Source organism: Xyrauchen texanus, chromosome 29, assembly GCF_025860055.1.
Source record: "Xyrauchen texanus isolate HMW12.3.18 chromosome 29, RBS_HiC_50CHRs, whole genome shotgun sequence".
Taxonomy (NCBI): Eukaryota; Metazoa; Chordata; class Actinopteri; order Cypriniformes; family Catostomidae; genus Xyrauchen; species Xyrauchen texanus.
Genome location: NC_068304.1, coordinates 35,097,653 through 35,123,323, shown reverse-complemented (window position 1 = coordinate 35,123,323; position 25,671 = coordinate 35,097,653). Strand labels below are relative to the sequence as shown.

At 38.0% G+C, this 25,671-nt stretch overlaps 2 protein-coding genes across 2 annotated transcripts in view; one reads left to right on the top strand and one right to left on the bottom strand.

Moving 5' to 3' along the window:
* LOC127623153 (E3 ubiquitin-protein ligase NEDD4-like) overlaps positions 1-15,404 on the bottom strand; it is a 54,129-nt gene extending 38,725 nt beyond the window's left edge. The window contains exons 1-5 of the mRNA XM_052097430.1: positions 15,170-15,404; positions 9,001-9,074; positions 7,527-7,605; positions 7,393-7,431; positions 419-472 (exon numbers count right to left, since the gene is read on the bottom strand). Coding sequence (XP_051953390.1) covers positions 419-472; positions 7,393-7,431; positions 7,527-7,605; positions 9,001-9,074; positions 15,170-15,220 — 297 coding nt within the window. The 5' untranslated portion in view covers positions 15,221-15,404. The remainder of the gene's footprint in view (positions 1-418; positions 473-7,392; positions 7,432-7,526; positions 7,606-9,000; positions 9,075-15,169) is intronic.
* Positions 15,405-17,701: 2,297 nt separating this feature from the next.
* Positions 17,702-25,612, top strand: LOC127623244 (short-chain dehydrogenase/reductase family 42E member 1). The gene is made up of 3 exons (XM_052097602.1): positions 17,702-17,756; positions 18,190-18,282; positions 24,060-25,612. Exons 2-3 carry the CDS (start codon positions 18,218-18,220, stop codon positions 25,156-25,158), a joined length of 1,164 nt encoding a protein of 387 aa, XP_051953562.1. The 5' UTR covers positions 17,702-17,756; positions 18,190-18,217; the 3' UTR covers positions 25,159-25,612.
* Positions 25,613-25,671: the final 59 nt, after the last annotated feature.

The following is a 25,671-nucleotide window of genomic DNA, read 5'->3' as shown; positions in this document are numbered from 1 at the left end:
CAGAATCACAAAAATAATTATTGTTTTCAAACAGGTTTCCCAAACATGCCAAGCAACTTGTCCCGCCCCAAACTCATGAAATTTGCGGAGACAATATTGCCAAGTGTATCTGTCTGCATCCCACAAGACAACAAGGAACATCCACTACACAGCACGCCCACTCCAAGTTAACTGGTTAGCCTAATAGCTTAGCATATTGCTAGCTACTTCTCCTCTTCATTGTTATCACGTTTCTCCTCACTGTCTCCACACAGTGATTAGGCTGATTCTTCAATAGCTCCAGCAAACGTGCATACAAAGAACTATGAGGCTGAAAATCTGACATTTTCACACCGAAATTCACTCATTCACAAATCTCAAACATATGTGGCTTATATCACTGTAAATCAATGTGCCCAATGCCCATGCAAGTACATACCAAACGATTTTCATCAAACACCTCCAGTAACAGACGATGTCTCCTGGGATGCACCTGTGACAGAGAAGGAAAAGAGAGAAACAACATACAAATTAATGCTGAGGATACTTTACATTCAAACCTGAATCAGATAAACACATATCAAACAAGCTGCATTTGGGTGGTCGACACTCAACATAAAATTCAGACCGACTGATGTAAAAAAAACATTTTTTTTATTTTTTATTTCCAATTCTTCTATAATAACTATACATGCAGTCTCTATGACCACATAACAATTAAGAGACTACAAGAATTTTACTTTTAAAAATTATTTTGTCACATTGTAGGACCATTTTGAATCTGCGGGCAGTCACAGGAACTAAAATATCCACTTTATATGAATGTACCTTTTGTTTTCATTTAAATTATTACCTAAAATCTTGATGATGAATCAAAATAAGTTAGATGGAGATGTTATATGCCAATGACCTATTTATAAAAGACAAAAATAGAGCACATTTAAAATAAATAATGTCTAATTTCAAGAAAGAGGGTCTGTTTGTCCTCCATTCATAACCCTTGACTGTAAAAATCCTAAATGGCCAGTGACTCATAGCAGTGTGCCTGTAAGCTCAATAGCGTCCCAGACAGCATATCATTTAGTCCTCTTCTAAAGTCCCTGTGTTGGAATTTGAGCCAGCGCTCAGCCAAAGTCTTTCTTATACCGCTATCTGTATCATTATAGCCATGATTCATGAAGTGAATATCATGTGCGGTGACCAGTTTGTGCCAAGTCACGCTTCCAGTTTCAGAGCAGTGTGAAAGCTGAACAAAAGAAAAGCTAGATTTTTATCTCGATCGATAGGGGATTTTACAGATACCATTTACTAAGGTGGTGGAAAAGGGTGATAACTGATTAATCGGCCAATATATATATATATATATATATTTAAATCAATCTAAATGATAATAAAAATATCTTATTCTTTCCTTACTTGGAAGGGCACAGACATGGTGCGATAACCGATAGTCCCAAAAACAACTATCGGTACTGATTAATCTGTATATCGGCCTACATCTACTACATCTTACACATACATTTGCAGCCGAAAAGAATTTGGACACTTAAGTCACAAGTATAAATGTCTGAATTTCATTGCATTACAAAACAAAATACCAAAGCAAGTGTCGTCTGCAAACGAAGATGTTAGAGCTTTTCTTAGAACTAGCTTTATTTTTCTGAGCCATTTTTGAAGAGATAGCCACTACAAAGTGATTTTTAATGGATGTAAAAATAAATGTTTCAGTACTTCTATAGTACATACTTGGAATGTCATAAAATATCGACACATGGATTATTGATCTACACGTTATTTTCCCTATACTGTATGTTCTTGAGGCATCAATATATTAACATTAGCCAACATTGAAATCAGAAGCCTAATTTGTGTGCTTTCCAATTAACTGAAGTTATGGTGGAGTAGTGGGCTAAAGCACATATCCGTTATTCAGAAGGTTGATGGTTCGATCAGGGGCGTAGCACCAAATTTTGGGCCCTGGGTACAAACCATCTTGCTGGGCCCCCGTACCAAATATGTATGTATAGAAAACTGACTTCTAAGGGGCCCCCCCTGCCTCGGGCCCTGGGTACTCGGTACCCTTTACCCCCCCAGTCCGACGCCCCTGTCCCCACTGCCACGACCATTGTGTCCTTGGGCAAGGCACTTAACGCCAGGTTGCTCCGGGAGGATTGTCCCTGTAATAAGTGCACTGTAAGTCGCTTTGGATAAAAGCGTCTGCCAAATGCATAAATGTAAATGTAACTGTCTATTGGCCTTCCATTTAATGTAGTCTGGTGAAATAGCTTTGCAATACCACAGGGGGGTGATAGAACATTTACTGAACTTAAAACAAAGTTATTGTCACTTCTGTCACACGTACATTTCTGCAGCTGTTGTTTCACATAATTTTTTGTTGTGGATAATGTTATGACAAAAAAAATTGCGATTTTTGGGGAAATGGAAAAAGAAGCAATGTCATTTCGGATTCTGGGTTGATGGAGCAGGTCAATATCCCTTATGAACAGATATCATGGCAAATGGCAGGTATGTGCGGTGAAAGGCAATAAACAGGTACAACCTAAAGTTGTGGAAGCTTTGAACCCTTGGAAAAAATTATCAATTGCTTCGCCACAGGCAGAGAAGTGAACAAATTGCGTAAATTTATAGTCGGTGATATGCAGCCACTTAACATAGTGGTGAGTCCCATTGAAAATATATTTGAGGAAATTAAACCAGAGCCTGCCTCTTACACTTTACTAACATTGTGTTGAGAAAAATGTATGATGAGGCAAAGACAATTGTGCAATAAGTAGCCCTATTTATATCTAGAGAAAAATGCTAATAAAGATCGATAATCATCTGGGAAATGTTCGGATTATCGATTGCTGAAAAACGTATAGTTTGCAATTTCTAAACTTTATGTAGATCTACTCTAGTGTGAAACCTTCATTATGCTTCATAAAACAAATGGATAAACTGTCCTTGTTACTGTTTGGTCGTGAAATGGGTTCTACCAACAAATTCTGTCTTGCATAAACTGTACAAGTGAGACTTCCGGAGAATGTTTGCACCTGCATCTATCTGTCCATTCTGAGAAAATGAGCAATGTGTATGAAAGAGAGACATGCACACCACGTCAGTAAATGCGTCACAGCTTGTCACATGTTCACCACGAAACCAGATGGAATGTAAGAGGCACCTTTCTTCTCGAGCTGTCCTGTAACCCAACTCTTGACCTGGGACCCCTGATCCCTGACCCCACAACATGGGAATGCATCTCTTATTATATGCTGCCCAAACTAACTAACTAACTAACTAACTAACTAACTAACTAACTGTCTGTCTGTCTGTCTGTCTGTCTACCAATCATCTGTCTGTATGTCTGTCTGTCTGTCTACATACCTACCTACCTGCCTGCCTGCCTGCCTGCCTGCCTGTCTGTCTGTCTGCCTGCCTGCCTGCCTGCCTGCACACCTACCTACCTATCTATCTATCTGTCTGTCTGTCTGTCTGTCTACCTACCTACCTATCATCTGTCTGTATGTCTGTCTGTCTGTCTACATACCTACCTACCTACCTGCCTGCCTGCCTGTCTGTCTGTCTGCCTGCCTGCCTGCCTGCCTGCCTACCTACCTATCTATCTATCTGTCTGTCTGTCTGTCTGTCTGTCTGTCTACCTACCTACCTACCTACCTACCAGTGGGGATTTCTTTAAGACTGCAAGGGAAGCTCAGCTTCCCCTATAATGTCAAAAAAATAATGGTCAAATATGTACTATTGTGTAAACAATTTATTGACTAAAAATGCGTTAGAACACGTTCATCTCGAAGACGAGTTCGTTCAGAATCAGCTACATTACATATAGCAGGTCGGCTGACTCGATTTACTTCTCATACATTCCCGTAAGCGTCAGTGCATTTCCTGTTGAAGCAGAGCGCCCATTGACTTCAATGGGGCTGCTCTGATCAGTTTTTTTCAGTGCTCGAAAATAGACGGTCATTGGATAAATGCTGCGATCATGTCTCGCCCACGGACGCTCAGCGTCTCTGGGGGTGAATGAGGAGTGGGCTGGCCCGACTCCGGGCTTCAGCGTGATGATTGGAGGATCTGTCGAAAGACTGCATCTCCTTTTGATTGACAGCGAATCTGTACTATAAGAAGTCACTGAAGCTATTTCAGCTCCAGTCCCATCGTGGATTTCTCAAGTGTAGTCGAAAGACAAACTGCTGCAACCTATTTCTTTATATTTGTTTGGCTGAAATTGCTAGTCAATTTGCATAATACATTTCACACAATTATACACCACATTCCTTGTTTCAGTTTTACCAAGTTTAATATATTTTGTTTTAGAGCGTTCGTTCGTTCGTTCGTTCATTCAGTCATTCATACAGTAGGCTAGGCTAGCTTCGTACGGGTGAAACTGTGCACGATGGCAGACGGTGCTAATATTGTCGACCTGATTTTGGCGAAGCCATTTGAAAGTCTTCCTTACGAGGAAAAAATTAGAATTAAACAGCAGGGCAGATCAACACCTAAGATTGATTTAGTGCAAAAAATAGGGTAAATAAGTTTATAATGTAGGCCGAAAATGAGCTTCCCCTCTTTGAAAGACCAGCAGCCGCCACTGCTACCTACCTATCATCTGTCTGTCTGTCTGTCTACCTACCTACCTACCTGTCTGTCTGTCTGTCTGTCTGTCTGTCTGTCTACCTACCTATCTATCTGTCTGTCTACCTACCTATCATCTGTCTGTCTGTCTGTCTGTCTACCTACCTACCTACCTACCTGTCTGTCTGTCTATCCACCTACCTGTCTGTCTGTCTACCTACCTACCTAATAATAATAATTTTGAATGAAACTTCTTATGGGATTCAAAATAAAACCAGCACAATGGCTTATTTAAATTTAAGATACAGACTGGTCACGTGATATCTTAGAGGAGAGGTGCATGCTGAACGATATGTTACTTGTCTAAAGAATTTTCCAGGTAATAGAACTGGAGGCTCTGTGTGGTGTTTGACTATATTTCTCTGCTTTGTGTAAACACAGCTAGGAGCAGAGACAAACACACACAGTGGGCATGTTACAGAATACATGTTGCTATATATACAAATGTTTCCAGCGGTGCATGTCATTAAACAAAACCAGAACACTGTTTCAAAGAAAGAAAAATGCTGTTGCTACCTAATCACCCTCATGTTGTTCCAAATCTGTAAAACTGTCTTTCCTTAGTCAGTTTAGTGAAATACAAAAGGAGATGTTATGGCAAAAGTTTAGTCTTAGACACCATTCACTTTCATTGCATACTTTATTCCATACAATGAAAGACAATGGTGACTGAAGGTGTCGGCCCCTAAATTTCTGCCTAACATCTCCTTTTGTGTTCCATGGAAGAAAGTAAGTCAAACGAATTTAAAACAACATGTAAGTAAATGAAGACCGAAATTTAATTTTTGGTAAACTACATATCTCTTTAAGTAAAAAACGTGCATTATGGTCCAGTAATTGAGCGCAACAGTCTGGTTCTGGAAGTAAAAATCCCATTCATTCTTTCCATAGACAGATTTATTTTTACCTATAACTTAAACAACTATAAATACAGACCTACCGTGAGCTCAGAGGTTGTTCATCGACTGTATATGATTCTTGTAATGTTTTGATTCACATCAGAGCGGGTTGGTTTGGTTCATGGCTTAGGAGTCTTTTATTTAGGATTTTATGGAAGGGAACAGTACGTCCAGAACCCAGGTGGTTGACAAAGTGGCCAAGCACAGTTGCGCTCTATACCAATGGATGTACATTCATTCATACAAATAGGATATGAATAATAAATAAGTACAAATATAATAAAAGCTAAGTAGGTCCAGCATGTACCTGAGTTAATAACGAGTTATCACACATTATTATCTGATTTATATTGTGTTTACTTGGCAGGCTGTGCATAACATTATGTTATAACTCCATATGGTCAAATAATATAAAAAATAAAAAGGTTTTTAAAGAACACTTGAGCTTGTAATCAGGCTCCCTATGCTGAAATGTGAGCAGCTCATATGGTCTAGCATTTTCCATTATTACAGAACACAAAAACTGAATTTGTGTTTGATATCAGTTGAATTGCTGGTGCATAACAAACAATTATTGAACATACTAATGACAAATAAATGAGAATCCAGTGAGGCGAAATAGCCATTTACTGTAAACAATTAACCAGGTGATGTTTACTCCACCTAACAGGTGAAGATGATATGTGTAAAGATGTCATCAGAAATGGCATGCATGTATGGTACATTTCTCATGGGACAGAACTTACATAAGCAATAGGAATGTCTGTAACATTTTACAGTGTCCATTTTACAAATAGTACATTTTATGATTACTAACTACTATAATAGTAACAATAACGATATGTACGAAGTTAAAGGGTTTTTTAGTTAATGATCTGTAAGCATGGGGCTTTATTAGTACTGGTCATTGATTCAAGTAATTTTTTTGACATTTGTGTATAAAGTGTTTTAATTCTACAATATATGGTGTAAAAACGTCTGAGTGCTGCCCTCTTCAGGTTGAACGGTGGCTACTGCAGTTGAATTTTCCTATTGGCTGTTGCGGTACTTCGTGACGTAAGCGGTGACAGCTGACGTAAGCAGGTTCCAGCTCACCACGCCAGATTCATGTACATGTCGTCTTGCGACCGTGTGAGGAATAATAATAACATAGAGTCTGACAGCAGCTGTCAATTAATCCGTCACTACGAGTCTCAGGTGCCCCCCACCCCACCCCCGCTCAGCCCCGCACTCGGTTCGTTCCCTCTATCCCCGCCGGGGTCTGCCCACTTTTCCTGCATTTTCAAATATTTCTAGTGGGTGGAGTCAGACTCTGAGCAGGTGTTTAGTTACCCTTTAAGAACAAGAAACTCTATATAATAATTACATAACAAGTATATGTAGTTATTAGTATATGGTCTGCACTTATATAGAGCATTTTTAACCTTAGCGTTTTTCAAACGCTTTACACTGTGCCTCATTCACCCATTCACACACACACACACTCGCTGAGCAGGCACTAGCCTGCCATTTGGAGCAACTTGGGGTTCAGTGTCTTGCCAAAGGACACTTCGGCATGTGGAGTCATGTGGGCCAGGAATCGTAGTGGCAAACCCGCCCTACCACCTGGGACACAGCCGCCCCTGAGTATTACTCAGTAATTAAAATAAAATCTTATAAATGTATGAAAATTAGGTGATTTTTAAATAATCAAAATAACATAAATTAAGTGTGCAGAACATACATAATATTCAATTTTTCAGTTTCATTAATGAGAATGAGATTTTTTTTCTCATTGCAGTGGACTACTAATAATAGTTTGGACAAGAAATTATTTCCTTAAGATTCATAAAAATATGAACTTTGTATTAACCCGTTCACTTACCCTAAAGAAGAATTCTTCATTCCACTTTGGATCCAGAGTCTAAAGAAAATACAATTCATACATTTAAATGGATAAAATGCTGGATTCTGTAGATTTGTTTGTAGTTGAGAGTTTAATTTTACAAGGCTGTTTACCTTTTTGATAGTTTTAGTTTGGAGGCTGGTGATTTCATTGTTGACTGGGTCATAGAGAGAGATTCTTGTGTATGGATCACTGAAATATTACACAAGCACAAATGGAAAAAATCATTCTCATTTGAGTCATAAAGGAAGTGCTTCTAAATATTTTAGTGATGAGGTCAGATTCTCTAGACTGTCAATCCCAAGGCCATGACTTCAAACTTGAATGTCTTGATTAGTAGCCATGTGAGAATGGAAAGGATCCATATTCACTCGCCATAACCAGTCACCTATTCATCCCTATGGTCTAGAACGATTCTCTCAACCCAATCTAGTAACTCTATTCAGATGAATTGGTTTGGGGTCATTTCAGTTTGCGTCTTAACCTGCATACAATCTCAGGTGGAAGCAATTCACAATCCTTCAACCATTTCATTTAAGTCGCTAATGGTTTTTGCTGAATATATGGCTGTTTTCCAAGTACGGCTGAAGTACAGATTAATACACTCAAGGAGAGATGCTATCGCTCAGCACAGATATTGATTGCATACTTAGAGCTGGGTTATTTAGGTCAAAGTGAGAACAACAGATCTGTTTGTACTCTCAAGGACAGCCAGGACTAATACTTACACTGCCATCTGCTGTATTGCCCTGACCAGCACCCCTGAATGAGTGTATTTCTCTCAAAACAACAGGAGATTTCTGACGCATATGTCCTGTAGCATCTATCTTTTCTTGGCAAAATACATTGCAGTTATTGCACTAAACAGAAAGGAAATACCAAATAAATTCTAATTACAACTATTATACCAACTACTCATTGATGTCAACACAAAGTAGCATTTGCAACCCATTTTATGTCTGTAATGTGAAACCTGATTCATTGAAATAACGTGCACTGATGAATCATGCACAATAAGACCAGGACTGTGTATTATGAAAGTATATAAGGTACATTTTTATGTTTTGTTGAATTAAGTTACTGGAGTTTGTATTTTGTCTATGAGAAAATTCAGCTAAAATGGAAAAGTAATAAACTATGGTCAGTTAGTCAGATTAATCACAGGAATCTGAATTCTCGTAACTCCAGGAACTGTATATAAATAATTACTATTTCTACATAACCTTTTGTTTTTCAGCATCAAATAAAAGCCTGTGTGAGTGTCATATTGAACAAACAGAAACTCCATCATGTGGTTTAGGCTACAAGAGCCGCATACAAACTCTCATGTTTCCATAACAAACTGATGCCGTGTGGACACACAATTATGATGCTGGTGGAACTGGTACACAAAGTAATCCTATGCAAACCACAAAGCTGAGCGAAGTGTCCTGTTGATCTACCTACAATTGGTTTAACGGTTGTAAATGCTTTTGGTGCTATGAGTGTTTAAAGAAAGTATGACCCCTTTTTCAAACAGAGGAAAGGACCTTAAAATGCCAAGTGTCCTTTGTGAAAACATTCAATCTTACCACATGCAAAACTGACCTGGCACCCAAAATGTCCTTCTTGGCCAATCCAATTCCAGCAATGACTTTCACCCTTAAGATTCTGGATTCATCCTAAAGGAAAGAACATGGGCAGTAGTTGAATATTTTTGAACAAATGGGTAGCTAGGTTACAATGTATATTATATTTCTTTATAGGAAAGCGTATATTTCAAAGGAATAGTTCACCCGAAAATGAAAATTCTCTCATAATTTACTGACCCTCAAGCCATTCAAGATGTGAAACGCAAACTCTAAATCTCCACTTTCACCAGCCCTACTAAGCATTCTCTTCTCTCCTAAGAGTTTAAGCAATTTGCATTCTTCGTGCATATGACTTAAATATTGATCTATTTCTAAACCACACCTGTCATATCCCCTCTGAAGACATGAATTAAACCACCACAGTTGTATGGGTTACTTTGGTGCTGACTTAATGTGCTTTTTGGAGCATTAAAGTTGCATCGAATGGACCAACAAATCTTCATTTGTGTTCGGTGGCAGAAGAAAGAAAGTCAAACACATCTGGAATGAAATGAGGGTGAGGAAATGATAAGAGAACTTTCATTTTAGGGTGAACTATTCCTTTTAGATTCCTGCTATGACTAAAAATATGGTTTTCCACCACTTTAAATCAACTTTGTGTGATCACCTGTTCATTTGAATTGGTTGTGTATACAACTATTCCATGTGGTAAATTAATATGAGGTCATGAAAACTGCATCACAATTATAATACAATCAGAAAAATGCTGTTTAAAGGGGTCATGACATGAGAAACCAAATTTGCCTTGATCTTTTGGTATATAAGAGGTCTTTGTATCATTAAAACGTCCTGCAAGTTTAATATTTTAAGACGTCCTCCCCATTCTAAACGAATCATTTATTTAATCAAACTCAAAATACAGCTCGTTCTGGATTCATGGTTAGAAGTGACGTGTCGGTTAGAAGTGACGTAACAGCGTTTGCATATGACCGCCTCCAGCACAAGATAACTACGCTTTAAGCGCAAGACAACTACGCTCATTTCAGTATCGCCGTGCGCCTCACAAGTGTTCAGTCGATGGACAGCGAGCTCTGACAGAGACTACTTGTGCACAGGAAAATTACGATGCCACACAGATGTGCTGTTCCTGGCTGTGGTCAAACAAAACCTCTGAATAAGCTGCCGAAAGATCCAGGCGTCAGGGAAAAATGGATGCAGTTTATTTTTTGCGGACGTTCCAGTCACGGCAGTGTTAACTTAAGCGTTTGTTCTGTACATTTTTAGGATGACTGTTTTGAGAACAAATCTCAATATGATGCTTTCTTTGCCAGAAAACTGTTGCTCAAAGATAAGTCCGTGCCGACTATTCTGGGAACAACGACGCAAACTGTAAGTAATCTATTTTAAACTTTAAACTACTTTTTAAAGCGCAATTTCATTCATTATGAATAATCACAGTGTTTTTACTTAGTTTACTTGCATATTGTTCTGGCTGGGGGCGTCAATAATTGATACATAGGCACTGACGTTAGCCAATCATAACAGTGGGCATTAACACTGAAGTCTTAAATGGAAAACGCCCCCAAAACAGACTGTTTGAATCAGAGGATGAGAAACAGGGTGGGAAAAGGTCATAAATCACTAGATTTTAAAAGTTTTTCTTAAAAAAATATATATTAATACTATAATTGCACCTAAGGGAACATAATAATACAATAAAAAAAACCATGTCATGACCCCTTTAATGTAGTTTAGCCGTTTCAATGCTATTTGACACATTGTTAACAACAATTCAACACAAATAATTAAAGCCTTAACTAATTTTATGCTTATTGGTGCTCAAAATCTCTCTTCTATTATGTAGATGATTGTAGACCACTGCAGGACTGATTAAATGAACATGGAAGTAGTTCCATACAAACATTACAAGTTTAATTAATAGAATGAGATCATATTTAATAACATCCTTCCCAAGACCTTTTCCTCTTACATAAATTCTTAAAACATTTATTCATTACCTCACGTTAATTAGCAACATTTTAAAGGATACCCAACACGTTACACAATTACAAACTGATTTTTATTCAACTCAAACTGTCGCTCCATAACGCTCCGTTATAGTTTGTTAATAAATTGTATAGATTTTGTATTTCTTACATGTTTACGGCAAAGTGTTTAGGGCAAAGTGTACATTTGGTCAGTTTTGAAAAATAAAAAGTAATTTATTTTAATTTAAGATACAGACTAGTCACGTGATATCTTAGAGGAGAGGTGCATGCTGAACGATATGTTACTTGTCTAAAGAATTTTCCAGGTAATAGAACTGGAGGTGATATAAAAATGCCAATATATTTAAATAGTATTTCTGTCCATGCACATTTTGATATGTTTCTGTATTTCACAGGACATACAGGACAGTCACTCCAGAACAACCTCTATGTTTCACACACACACACACACACACACACACACACACACACACACACACACACACACACACACACACACACACACACACACACACACAATTTGAATAGATAATAGACCATGCACAAATTTTGTGTATTTTGCTGTCCAGCCAAACAATGAAATTGCAAGAAACAAATACTGGATTTTTTTAAAGACAGTACAATAACATGTCATCTCAACTTCCCAAATATTCATATTAATCAAGTCATCACTGGTCAAAAGAAAATGTATGTCAAATATTAAAGTGCCAAAGTGTGGGAAGAATTATTTAAAAAATGTGTGCGGGGCACAGTTAAGTACGGGAGTTGATTTTCTCCCAATAAGAAAGGTAGCAAACAGGACTTTTTCTTTTTATGTGTCAGTGACTCCAACAGCCCTAAGTTTTTAAATATGACATCATACGAACATGTGACCTCACAGGGTAGATATTGCACAATACTTCACTTGAATATGGAGTTAGAATTGTTTCTAATTCAGAGACAAATGGAAAGAGATTCACAAATAGAAAATTGGCCACAAATAAATTGAATGAGATCCACAGATAAATGTAAGGAGCTTCAATTTATTATATCAAATATATTTGATTTACAAATATATTTTTAACAGCTCTGTTGGCATTTATGTGAGGATCACTTGCTATGCATTTGTGAATGGCAGCTCACATTTGTGAATCCTGAAATATGTCTTGCGTCCGAGCTGCAGGCAATCCACAAATAGGTGGACTCCAGCCATTAAGACAAATGTTTTTGGGAAACATCTTATGAGCCGAAGACTTTTGCACAGTATTGTATGCCATCAGAGGAATACTGTGACTTAAGGTTTGTATCATTTTCTCTCGTTATATACGTGTGGTGTCTTGTTAAATGTTGACAGCTGAAAATTGCCCATTTATAGAATCCTCATCATTATGTTTATAGCTAACCTGGCTGACTGTATGAGTCTGCTAGTTTAATTTTAACCAAGTTTCTTGACTGAAACTCAATGTTAATGTATGTGTCATCAAATCCTTTACTCTTAATGTTACATGGCAGATCCAAACAGACACACTACTACACACTTCAAAAGATCAGTAGTACAGATATTCTTTATAAAACATGAATCATATTAGATGATCTTAGGAGCACAAACCATAAATCGATACCCGATATTACACAGTGTACAAGATCTGCTATGCCAATAATTTGGTTTCACATTATGTTAATGTATTTAATAAAAGCAGTTGCAAGTTTATGTATTTATTTATTAGCATTTAGCACTTTTGTGTGAATGTTTTAGGAGGTACTATTATGGGATCCCTTTCTAAAATACAGCTTCGTGTTATGACAGTGATACTTGACTCATTAGATATTGCTGTCTTTTTCAGATGTTTCCCTTGTGTACTATCCATCAACTTTGAGCACTTGACTCACCTGCTCAACTCAGCGGTTCCAGCTCCAATAGAGGACACCTTTTAAAATGTGTAATATGAGATTGTTTATTTTTCATGTCAGATATCATGTCTTGAAATCAAAGTTGCAATACAAAATTTAAACAAACCGTAACATTGTCTTTGGGTTGAATTATTAAAAATGAAAATTCTGTCATTTATACACCCTCATGTATTTTTTTAGTTTCTTCTGTGGAATATTAGAATACATTGTAAAATGTAGATGCTGCTAATGAGGCTGAAATGAAAGCGATGCTGTCAGTCCCTATCATTATTCCTGACACCTCCTTTTGAGTTCCTCCCACAGAAGTCAGCCGTTTGTGTTTGGAACAACATGAATATGAGAATAAATTATGCCACACCTCATTTGACAAAATATTTATTGTCATTTAGTTGACAAATCTTTTATTGAATACTATCAAGTTAGTAGGGTTTAAAGAGTATCTTTTTTCTTTTTTTTAAGCAAGTCTAAAAGGTATGATTTTTGGTTACAAATTACAGGTTGTCATGCATGTAACTACAAAAGACATTACATTTGGTGTACATAGTTTATTTACACACACAAACACTGGAATTAAACATTACAACTGGAGTGCTTGCATTTTGCTCAGTTTTGTTTTCCTTATTGCAATGTCATGATGTTTTATCAGTTGTCTGAGACGGATACTCCTAGTCAGGGTAAGAGCATTCTGCACAAATGATTGGAAGAAATAATAGTTACATGTTAAAAACAAGTCCATTACTGTATAGAAAAGAACATGTTACACAAACAAGATTGGGCCATGGAGCTTTGTGAGGTCTTGCCACCAGTAGCACAAAAGTCCCACAGCTGTTTCCATCTTTTTGTGATCCAGCAGAGGAGGAGGACGCCAGTTCTCCAGTATCCCCACAACTCTTATTATAATAACCATTTATATTGTCCTCCTGTATCTCACAGCCCATATACTTCCGGAGTAAATAAGTGAAACACGCATTGCTTTACAGGGTTAACATAATTATTTATTGTGAGTAACATTGGACTGGTCTGCCATAACACTAAGTGCTAAAAATATAAATCCTTTGAAAATGTACTTCAATTAATTAATTATTAGTATTATTTTAATTTGCATTAACAATGTGAAACCAAATTATTGGGATAGCAGATCTTGTAAGCTGCCTAATAAATGGGTATTAATATATGGTTTGTGCTCCCAAGATCATCAAATATGATTCATGTTTTATGAAGGCACTATCTGTACTACTGATCTTTTGTGGTGTCTAGTTGAGTGTCTGTTTGGATCTGACATGTAACATTAAAGGTTTTGATGACACATTTCAATTAAACTAGCAGACTCATACAGTCAGCCAGGTTAGCTATAAAGATAATGATCAGGACACTCTACAAATGGGCAATTTTTGGCTGGCAGCATTTAACTAGACACTGTTTGTAACCAAGAGAAAACAATAGGAACTTGAAGTCACAGAATTCCTCTGATGGAGTCGGTTTCTTTAAGAGTTTGTGGCCTTGGAGCTTATCTGTATGTGCTTAATTCCGTGCTCATGAGAGCGCTGTGACTCTGGTCCCGCCCTGATAGTAAAACTAAGCATGATTGGTTGAAGATAGAACATGCTAAGATTGGTCTGATCAATTTGGCCATTATCTGTTTGGCTGAGTAGACAATGGCTGGAGTCAACCTATAGTCAACCTATAGCTCGGATGCAAAAAAAAAAATTTCAGAATTCACAAATGTAAGCTGCCATTCACAAATGCACAAGCAATCCACAAATGAATGCTGAACAGAGTTGTGTATGAGAGTTAAAAATATATTTCTAAATAAAAAATAAAAATTGCAAATCTCATTTTATTTATTTGTGAATTCACTTTATTTTGTGACTCTCTTTCCATTGGTCTCTCAATTAGAAAAAATTCTAACTTCATACTTGAATCAGATTATAGGCATGAAAGTGATTATTATAATGCTTTATAACCAAAACAAACACATCCAAAGGGAGTCAAAGAGTGGTTATATAGCTCAGATCTAAGCCTTACTTGTATCTAAACTACGGGTGGTTAAAAATCACAACATCATAACACTATATGATTTCAACAATCATAACATAAAGTGGACCTCAACTTTCTTTCCACAACCCACCGGATGGCACAAGCAGTCCATGTGATGGCATATCACACAAGAACAGACTGACACTCAAATTATGCTCATACTCATAAGGCCACAAATTCAATGAAATATAGCAGCATCGATGTGACTGATATAACGAGTAACACGATTTGACAGCTGATTTCATATACCTCGTCAGCCTCGAGTCCTCGAACCTCCGGGAGGTGCGCGGCCATGTTCATGTTGAGTGCTAGGATACCAAACTGCGTCAAAATGAATGTGAAAAATAACACAGTAAATCCGTACAGCCAAAGAGCACGTCACGCGCTCACAGATATCGGATGTGCTCCCGTTCGGAGTTGTTTTAGGTTGTCAAATGCATCGTGGAAACGACGCGGAGCTACATCCCCTCTATGAGCGTTTCCACTTCGCCACGCCTCCGCGACATTAGTCACGCCCCCATTGCTAATGATCCCACGCAGTCATGACAACAACACTGTAAACGGGATGATGGTCACCTGGCTTTGTAATACAAAGGTTTTGTTGACGCAAATCGTTTTATCTCTCTCTCTCTATCTCTCTATCTTTCTCTTTGCCCTTTTAAGTCACTTATTCCTGACTGGAGTGACGTGATTTACAAAAAGTCTTACTGTTTTATGATTCTTCGTCTTCCAAAGTTAATTAAATAATTTGACGTCATGCAATAAGGGAGAATATTTCTCATAACTTAAAGGGACAGTTCACCCAAAAATGAAAATATTTTTTAGAAGAATATCTCAGCACTGTAGGTCCATTGAATTGAATTGAATTGAATTGAATTGAATGTTGACCAGAAATTTTAAGGTCCAAAAAGTACATAAAGGTAGCATAAATAATCCATACGACTCCAGTGGTCTTCAGAAGCGATATGATAGGTGGGGGAGAGAAATAGATAATACATTATTTACGTTTTTTTTTTTAGACTCACAAACATTACTTTTGCAAATAGAAAAGATTAGAATAGAAGAAGAGTGGTGGTGGCGTAGTGGGCTAAAGCACATAACTGTTAATCAGAAGGTTGCTGGTTCAATCCCCAGAGCCACCATCATTGTGTCCTTGAGCAAGACACTTAACTCCAGGTTGCTTTGGGGGGATTGTCCCTGTAATAAGTGCTCTGTAAGTCGCTTTGGATAAAAGCGTCTGCCAAATGCATAAATGTAAGAACAGGGAACCCTGCAACAGATGTCATGGCCCCCACTGAACACTTTGTCAGTCTAAGATTACATAAAGAGACAGAAGCAATTTAGACAGCCTAAATAGACAGAAGAACTGTGGCGAAATCTCCAAGAAGCTTGGAACATCATATCTGCCAACAAATAAGAAATACTGTGTCCAGGTGTACCTTGGAGAATTGGTGCTGTTTTAAGGGCAAAGGTGGTCACACCGAATATTGATTTAGTTTTTTATGTTTACTGGACATTGTATGACATTAATTGATCAATGAAAACTATTTATGTAATTATGTTTGTAGACATCCTCACTATGCAACATTTTTCACAAGTGCCTAAAACTTTTGCACAGTACTGTAAAATAAAAATAAAAATTACATCTCCATTAATAACTGGTCGATACACCTGGTCACTAATTGACAAAACTGTACAACTATTGTCCCGGAAAAACCTCTCTAGTCATGACTGGAATCAATGTCATTATAAAGTAGCTTATATTTTGGATAAAGTGTCTGGACTGTCACACTGAGTTCACGCTGAAAATATTCATATTCAATTAAGTCATGAGGAAGTGAGAGATAAGCTTTTCTTTTCCATACTCGAAAAACCTACCAGCAAAGCATCTTTTCTGAAGTATGGCACAGTCTTCAGTAGTTGTAGACTAGACTCAGATAGAATAGAATAGAACTATACATTGAATAATAGAATAGAATTTTCAACAATAAAGAATAGAACAGAATAATTTATTAATTGGAAATTTTGTGTAACACCATCAGATTATGAACCACATTAAGTTTTCTCTCTTAAAGGTGCACTCAGTAACTTTCATCTTTGTATAATCTTGGACTTACACTGACACCTAGTGGCGTGGATGCAGCATCATTTAAAATATTAACAGTTTTCAGTTTCAGATGCCATTGTGGAAATGTAGTTTTCACAGTCAGCCATGATTACTTTAATCAACGAGTGAAAGTGTCAAATAACAGGATGGTTACTGAGATTAAGCGAGTAGTATTCAGCTGGTCATGTGATTCTAACATGGCAGCCCCCCATGTGTGGACCCGCTCATGTAGAATAAAACAGCTTTTATACAGTTACTGATATAACTGGATATAACTCACTTTTAATGTGAGTGGCCATGATTTCCTACATATATTGCAAAATTACAATTCGTGTCATTAGGAGTTAAAAATGTTTATTGTGGAAATAAATTACTGAGTGTGCCTTTAAATAATACAATAAAAGGCAACATTATGCAACTCAATGGATATAAAACGAAGAAGCTGGAGAAAAAAAATACAAATAAAAATAAATTACAGTTATACACGACGCCAAATACAGAGGGACTGTGCTTTACAATTAACATACCTTTTTCAATTTTTAATTATCTTAAGTGATTGCATTGAATTTACTGTTAGGGTCAGGCGTTGGACAGAGTTCATTCTCAGCCAATCACAACTAGGCATATCTCACTCTTATCCAATGAACACGACTCATTATAAATCCCGCCTATTCACGCGTTTCTAGGAAGTGCACGTTACACACTCGTTTGAAAAGCACGATTGTAAAGGTATGTATTGATATGTTTTACCTGTTTATTCAAACTATATAATATTGTCTCTCAACAGACCTCTTTTGCATTCCTTAAAACAAGAAATTCGTGTTTATCAAAAAAAATTAAAAACAGTAACACTGATGTTACACAACGGCTCAAGAGTGTGTCGTAATTACACAATTATTTAAGAAAGTAATGAAGAAATTCTGTATTGCACGATTCCGAGGTTCGGCTCATTCACGTTTAGAGTATTTATAAACAGCTTTTTAATCGGCTCCGCATCTGACTGACATAAGAGCCCATTGTACTTAGTTCATTTGTGCACTTAATTCTGAAAGATTAGTGCAATCATACAGTCAGAAAAGACATTCTTTAAATCATTGTTGCTGTTAAAATAATAATGTATTATATATATATATATATATATATATATATATAAAATTTGCAGAGTCCACTCTCCTTGCAGCTTTAACAGAATGGAAGTCAACGGAGAAGACAGCACCTTCCTCATAACCGGTGGAGGAGGTTATTTTGGATTCCGGTAAGATTTTAACTTAATGTTTCAGATTCCTATTTTTCCCCTAATTATTCTATTCATTCCTCATAGGAGTGATCATGCATGTACCTCAAAACGCTAGATGGCGCCATCACACTGTATTACATTTCTCACAATGCGCAAACATTTTCAGTACGCCGCTCTAAATAGTCATAACAGTTGTTTATTGTCGGATGATGATGCATTTCCCCACTTTGTCTAATACGATACACCGTTAATATATATCTTTGAAGCAATGCAAATAACTATGTACTATGCTATAGAACTATGCTTCTATTTTGCATTGTTCTTATTTAATAAATAAAAACTATTGTCAGCTTAACATTTTGAGTGAAAAATTATTGTCCCAGCATGATTTGAGAATGTTCCAAAGAGCAACTTGTGTGCTGTAATTGAAGCAAAAATAAATAAATAAATAAATAAAAATATATATATATATATATATACACACACACACACACACTCACCTAAAGGATTATTAGGAACACCTGTTCAATTTCTCATTAATGCAATTATCTAATCAACCAATCACATGGCAGTTGCTTCAATGCATTTAGGGGTGTGGTCCTGGTCAAGACAATCTCCTGAACTCCAAACTGAATGTCAGAATGGGAAAGAAAGGTGATTTAAGCAATTTTGAGCGTGGCATGGTTGTTGGTGCCAGACGGGCCGGTCTGAGTATTTCACAATCTGCTCAGTTACTGGGATTTTCACGCTACAACCATTTCTAGGGTTTACAAAGAATGGTGTGAAAAGGGAAAAACATCCAGTATGCGGCAGTCCTGTGGGCTGAAAATGCCTTGTTGATGCTAGAGGTCAGAGGAGAATGGGCCGACTGATTCAAGCTGATAGAAGAGCAACTTTGACTGAAATAACCACTCGTTACAACCGAGGTATGCAGCAAAGCATTTGTGAAGCCACAACATGCACAACCTTGAGGCGGATGGGCTACAACAGCAGAAGACCCCACCGGTACCACTCATCTCCACTACAAATAGGAAAAAGAGGCTACAATTTGCAAGAGCTCACCAAAATTGGACAGTTGAAGACTGGAAAAATGTTGCCTGGTCTGATGAGTCTCGATTTCTGTTGAGACATTCAGATGGTAGAGTCAGAATTTGGCGTAAACAGAATGAGAACATGGATCCATCATGCCTTGTTACCACTGTGCAGGCTGGTGGTGGTGGTGTAATGGTGTGGGGATGTTTTCTTGGCACACGTTAGGCCCCTTAGTGCCAATTGGGCATCGTTTAAATGCCACGGCCTACCTGAGCATTGTTTCTGACCATGTCCATCCCTTTATGGCCACCATGTACCCATCCTCTGATGGCTACTTCCAGCAGGATAATGCACCATGTCACAAAGCTCGAATCATTTCAAATTGGTTTCTTGAACATGACAATGAGTTCACTGTATAAAATGGCCCCCACAGTCACCAGATCTCAACCCAATAGAGCATCTTTGGGATGTGGTGGAACGGGAGCTTCGTGCCCTGGATGTGCATCCCACAAATCTCCATCAACTGCAAGATGCTATCCTATCAATATGGGCCAACATTTCTAAAGAATGCTTTCAGCACCTTGTTGAATCAATGCCACGTAGAATTACAGGGTGTCCGCGGGGTTTTAAAAAGTATTAAAAAGTGATAAATCAAAAGTGTCAAATTTAAGGCCATTAAAAGTGTTAAATGTGGTCTCAGAGGTATTATTTTTTTCAGACTATCAGGTGTCCTAATTCTGATTGAAATTATATCTACGTTCGCGTTATTTCGTTTAAATATGGGCTTTAGCATATCTCCGCACATAATCAAAGATCTTTCGTCTCCGTCTCAACTTATGTTTGACGCTGACGTCATATTCAGTGGTCGTTCGGCATCATCTCTGAACACTGCGCGCTCAACAGAAGTGGCTGGCTTACGTTTTATTTAAGACTTGCTTCAAGGCATATCTTCAACGACTGGACAACCATCGTCGTCTTCATGGGCAAATGCAAGTTTTCTGGTAGCTGGGTGAACGACCCAGCGTTTAAGGACTGGCTCAGGCCTGTAGTAGGGAATAACAGGCAGGCTTATTGTTCGGTGTGTAAAAAAACATCAATGTCAACTGGATGGGAGCTAACGCACTTCGGTCGCATATGCAATCCACTAAACATAAAAATGGAATGCGTTCTCGGAGAGAGCAGTTAATTCTACCAATCTCAGCTGTCTGTGCGGCTGCACCTCCACCACCACCGCCGCAAATTAGTGCCACTGTTGGCCTACTGGCCAACGCTACGGCTCTAGCAACGTCTGACCTCCGGGTGGCCATGAGGCCACACCAACACTGCGCTGGAGGCTCTGTGGTGTCTGAACACTGCAGTTAAACACCACTCATTGAGCTCCAATGAAGGAATTTCGGAGCTGTTTAAAGAAATGTTTCCCGACTCTGACATCGCGAAGTCATTCACGTGTGGTAAAGACAAAACCGGGTACATCATCAGATTTGGATTAGCATCGTTCTTCAAAAAACAGCTTGTTGATGGCATCAACAAGGCTGGGCCATTCGTGTTGATGTTTGATGAGAGCCTCAATCAGGCGTCCATGTTCGATACTGGGAGGATGACCATGTCCAATCCAGATACTTTGGATCTCAGTTTTTGGGACATGGAAGGGCCGAAGATTTGTTGCATCACATAAAGGTAAGTTATTTTTTATATAGCCCTATTTACGCTCTATCCTGTGATCACTCATTTGAAGAGTTATTTATTCACAAAGATTTTGTATATTATAGGATGATGTTGGCTAATTTACTGTTGGTTACACAAAATAATAAAATTGGCCAAAGTCCTGCAGTTACTTGAATGAAACATGTAGGCCCACCTGCATTTATTGACCTGTGGGGTATAGCTCAAGGTAAAAGAAAATTATGTTTTTAGTATTTTGTTAAATTCAACAACTTATCACAGTTATGTAAGGGATAATGTATAGCAGGCGGTTGTTATAACGAATGCTACCACCCCGACAGGATGACTAGGAGCCCAGGCGGAGGGATCTTAATCAGCCTGAAGGGGTGGTATTCGCTATAACGACCGCCTCGCTATACATTATCCCGCTTATTACATGGCTACCTACCAAATAAATCAATAATTTGACTCAAAATATTGATTTAAAAAGGAGTTTATTGATTTAAAAACGATTGTTTTGCTTCCGCTAAAGAAAATAGTCCGTTCCGTCTCTGAACTGCGTCCATGGCAACGCTCTGTTATACTAAGCAGCATCTGTTATCAAGAAATAACAGACCGCATTCTACATTGGAATTCTACCAAGCCATGTAATAAAGAAATTTAATATTTGGCCCAGGTTTTGTTGTTGGAAAAAAAACACTAAATAATTTAATTGCTGAATTACCAATTGTTAATTGAAATCAAATGTGTATGCAGTAATGCTTCTCCTTAACCAACCTTTGTGAATGTTGAGATCTATTTGAGATCCTGTTGAGATTCTGCCAGAGCGTTTTACTTCTTTCACATGGACAAGCCACCGTGGAGAGGGGCTTCTCCATTAACAAGGAGGTGGAAACCTGTAACCTTCTAGGTGAATCCTTGGAGGCACTGAGGTTAATCTGTGACAATGTCAGTAGCTGTGGTGGTGTCCTCAAGGTGCCTTTAACCAAGGAACTGCTGGCTTCTGTGGCCTCAGCAAGGTCCCAGTACAGGCTCTACCTGGAGCAAGAGCGTAAAAGAGGGAGAGTGATACTCAAACACAGAAAAGGAAGGCCGCAGAGGACCGAACTACAGGAGCTCAAGCAGCAACGCAGAGTCCTGGACGAAGTCTGTGCCATCCTTGAAAATGATGCCAACAAATTGGCCGAGGAGGCAGAGGGAAAGCTGGGTCAAAAATGGCCCAGCTAATCACCAAATCAAACACACTTAGAAGGAGACACAAGGAGAAAAAAGAGGAACTGGTCAAAATGGACAAAACTATTGAGGAAAAGGCCATGGAATTAAGGCACTTTCCATAGGATTTTATGCCCACAAGTTCATATTAGGGCTATAGCACAAGTGCAAACAATAGTTCACCAGTTCATGTAGTGGATGCCAGTTTGTGAATCAGCAACAGTTCATAGAAGATGCCAGTTTGTAATGCATCAACTTGCAGTGAATACCAGCCAGTGTGCTGGAACTATCCATTCTCTCCATTGCACATTTTATATAGTTTGTTTTATTTTTATTTACTAAGTGAAATAAATATGTGCAATATGTTGTCAACATCAGTCTCTAAATCTATTCTTTTTTGTATGTTATATATGTCAAAATCTGTGTAAATAATAGAAAGGTCGCTGATTAACACTTGCAATTCAGTGTCGTGATGGTTTTAAAAAAAATTCTGAAGGTAGTAAAAAAGGTATTAAAAAGTATAAAAAAGAATTACATTTAACTTAAGGATTGCTGTATATACCCTGAATTAAGGCAGTTCTGAAGGCGAAAGGGGGTCAAACACAGTATTAGTATGGTGTTCCTAATAATCCTTTAGGTGAGTGTGTGTATATATGTATATATGTATATTCCAAAATGTTTGGAATAATGTACAGATTTTGCTGTTTTGGAAGGAAATTGGTACTTTTATTCACCAAAGTGGCATTCAACTGATCACAAAGTATAGTCAGGAAATTAATAATGTGAAAAACAGCACCAACACTATTCGAAAAAAGTCATTTTTTGATCAAATCTAGACAGGCCCCATTTCCAGCAGCCATCACTCCAACACCTTATCCTTGAGTAATCATGCTAAATTGCTAATTTGGTACTACAAAATCACTTGTCATTATATCAAACACAGCTGAAAGCTATTTGGTTCGTTAAATGAAGCTTAACATTGTCTTTGTTTTTGTGTTGCCACATTGTGCAATAGACTGACATGTCTTTAGGTCAATATTGGGTCCAAAATGGCAAAAAAGAAACTGCTTTCTCTAGAAACTCATCAGTCAATCATTACTACAGTCTTCAAAGACAAAGGACAACTGGCAGAAAGAGATGTGGAAGTCCAGATGTACAACTAAACAAGAGGATAAGTACATCAGAGTCTCTAGTTTGCGAAATAGACGCCTCACATGTCCTCAGCTGACAGTTTCATTGAATTCTACCCGCTCAACACCAGTTTAATGTAAACAGTAAAGAGAAGACTCAGGGATGCAGGCCTTATGGGAAGAATTGCAAAGAAAAAGCCACTTTTGAAACAGAAAATGTTGGAGTGGGAAAAGAAATACAGACATTGGAGAACAGATAATTGGAAAAGTGTGTTATGGATCTTCACCCCATTGAGTTTTTGTGGGATCAGTTAGACTGTAAGGTGTGTGAGAAGTCCCTGACAAGACAGCCACATCTATGGGATTGTTTTTAGGATTTTTTGATGAGAACTCTTTGCAGTAGTTTAAGAAGTTCAGAAAAAACAAAATCTATTTGTCATAGTAATTTTTCTCATTATTAATGGGCTGACTATATATTGTGATCTGCTGAATGCCACTTTGGTGAATAAAAGTACCAATTTCTTTCCATAAGAGCAAAATCTGTACATTATTCCAAACTTTTGGTCGTGTGTGTATATTTGTACAAAAGAGTAAACATGGTCAGTTTAACAAATGTTTATATTTGATTAAGAAATTGTGCTTGTATCTTGACATTATATTTTTACAGTTTGTCACATAAAAAAAAACTACTATGTATAATTAAAGCTTGACTGCCAGGGCAGAATTGAAAACAAATAATACGTGTGATATCTCTTTCAGACTTGCCTGCGCTCTCCTCAAAAACTGCTCAAAAGTTGTGTTGTTTGACATTATGCCCCCGAATCAAGAGTTGCCAGAGGGTATCATATTCACACGAGCAGATATCCGTGACTACATGCAAGTGGAAAAAGCTGTCCAGGGCGTTCACTGTGTGTTCCACAGCGCCTCCTATGGGATGTCCGGTCGAGAGCAACTCAACCGCAAACTGATCAAAGAAGTGAACATACAAGGGACAGAAAACATCCTCCGGGCTTGTGTGGCTCATGGTGTCCCCCGTTTGGTCTACACCAGCACGTACAATGTAGTATTTGGTGGTCAGGTGATCAAGAACGGCAATGAAAGTCTCCCTTATTTGCCCCTACACATGCACCCTGATCACTACTCCCGGACTAAGTCAGTGGCCGAAATGCAGGTGTTAAAAGCAAACGGTTTGCCATTAAAGAATGCCGTAGGTGTCCTACGGACTTGCGCCCTGCGTCCAGCCGGTATATACGGCCCTGGGGAGCAAAGGCACCTGCCTAGGATAGTTAGTTATATCGAAAATGGGATCTTTAGGTTTGTTTATGGGGACCCTGATAGTCTTGTAGAGTTTGTCCATGTGGATAACCTTGTGTCTGCGCACCTCTTAGCTGCTGATGGGTTAACGGAAAAACGGCAGCACTGCGCCGCTGGTCAGCCCTATTTCATCTCCGATGGAAGGCCTGTCAACAACTTTGAATTTTTCAGGCCCTTGGTGGAGGGGTTGGGGTACTCATTCCCTACCCTTAGACTACCCATATCTCTAATATACCTCTTTGCATTCTTGACTGAGATGGTTCACCATGTTGTGGGCCAGATCTATAACTTCCAGCCCCTGTTGACACGTACAGAAGTCTACAAGACTGGCGTCACACACTATTTCAGTATGCAGAAAGCACAAGATGAACTTGGGTACAAGCCAGAAGAGTATGACCTGGAAGAAGTTGTGCAGTGGTTTAGAAGCAAAGGTCACGGGAAAAAGCGCACCCAGTCATCAATAAAGAAACTAATTTTAGATGTTGTGCTCATTGTGGCCTTTGCTGCAATAGCTCTCTCCTGCCTTCCAGTTGTGGGGCAGTAAAAGCGTAAAATGTCATCAGTTATAGCACTGTGCCTTATGTGAGGTTTATACTGATTGGATGTGTTAATTACTTTGTATTAATGATCAAAATATCTATTGACAGATCAATGAATTTTAGGGGTATTCCATGGTGAAATTAGCAGTCACAAATAAGCTAACCCTTGACAAATGTATTTTAATTTCTCTTTCATTCCTGTAATGAGCACTGCATGAAGTTTCATATGAATTGCACAATCAGCCAAACTCATCTACTTATTTCTTTCTCATTTTGTTCCAAGCTTTAGAAAGAAATTCATTAAAATTATTAAGTAACATAAATGGCAATGATGTAGTGACCCAAAAAACATGTTAAAACAAATCACAAATGATGTGCCTTATATTTTAGCATTGATTTAAGTTGCGACACTTAAGATGCTTTTATAAACATTATTAAAAGGAGCTCCCATGTATGCTGGACACTTGTTGACTGTTTTTTTTTTTTATATATATATATATATATATATATATATATAA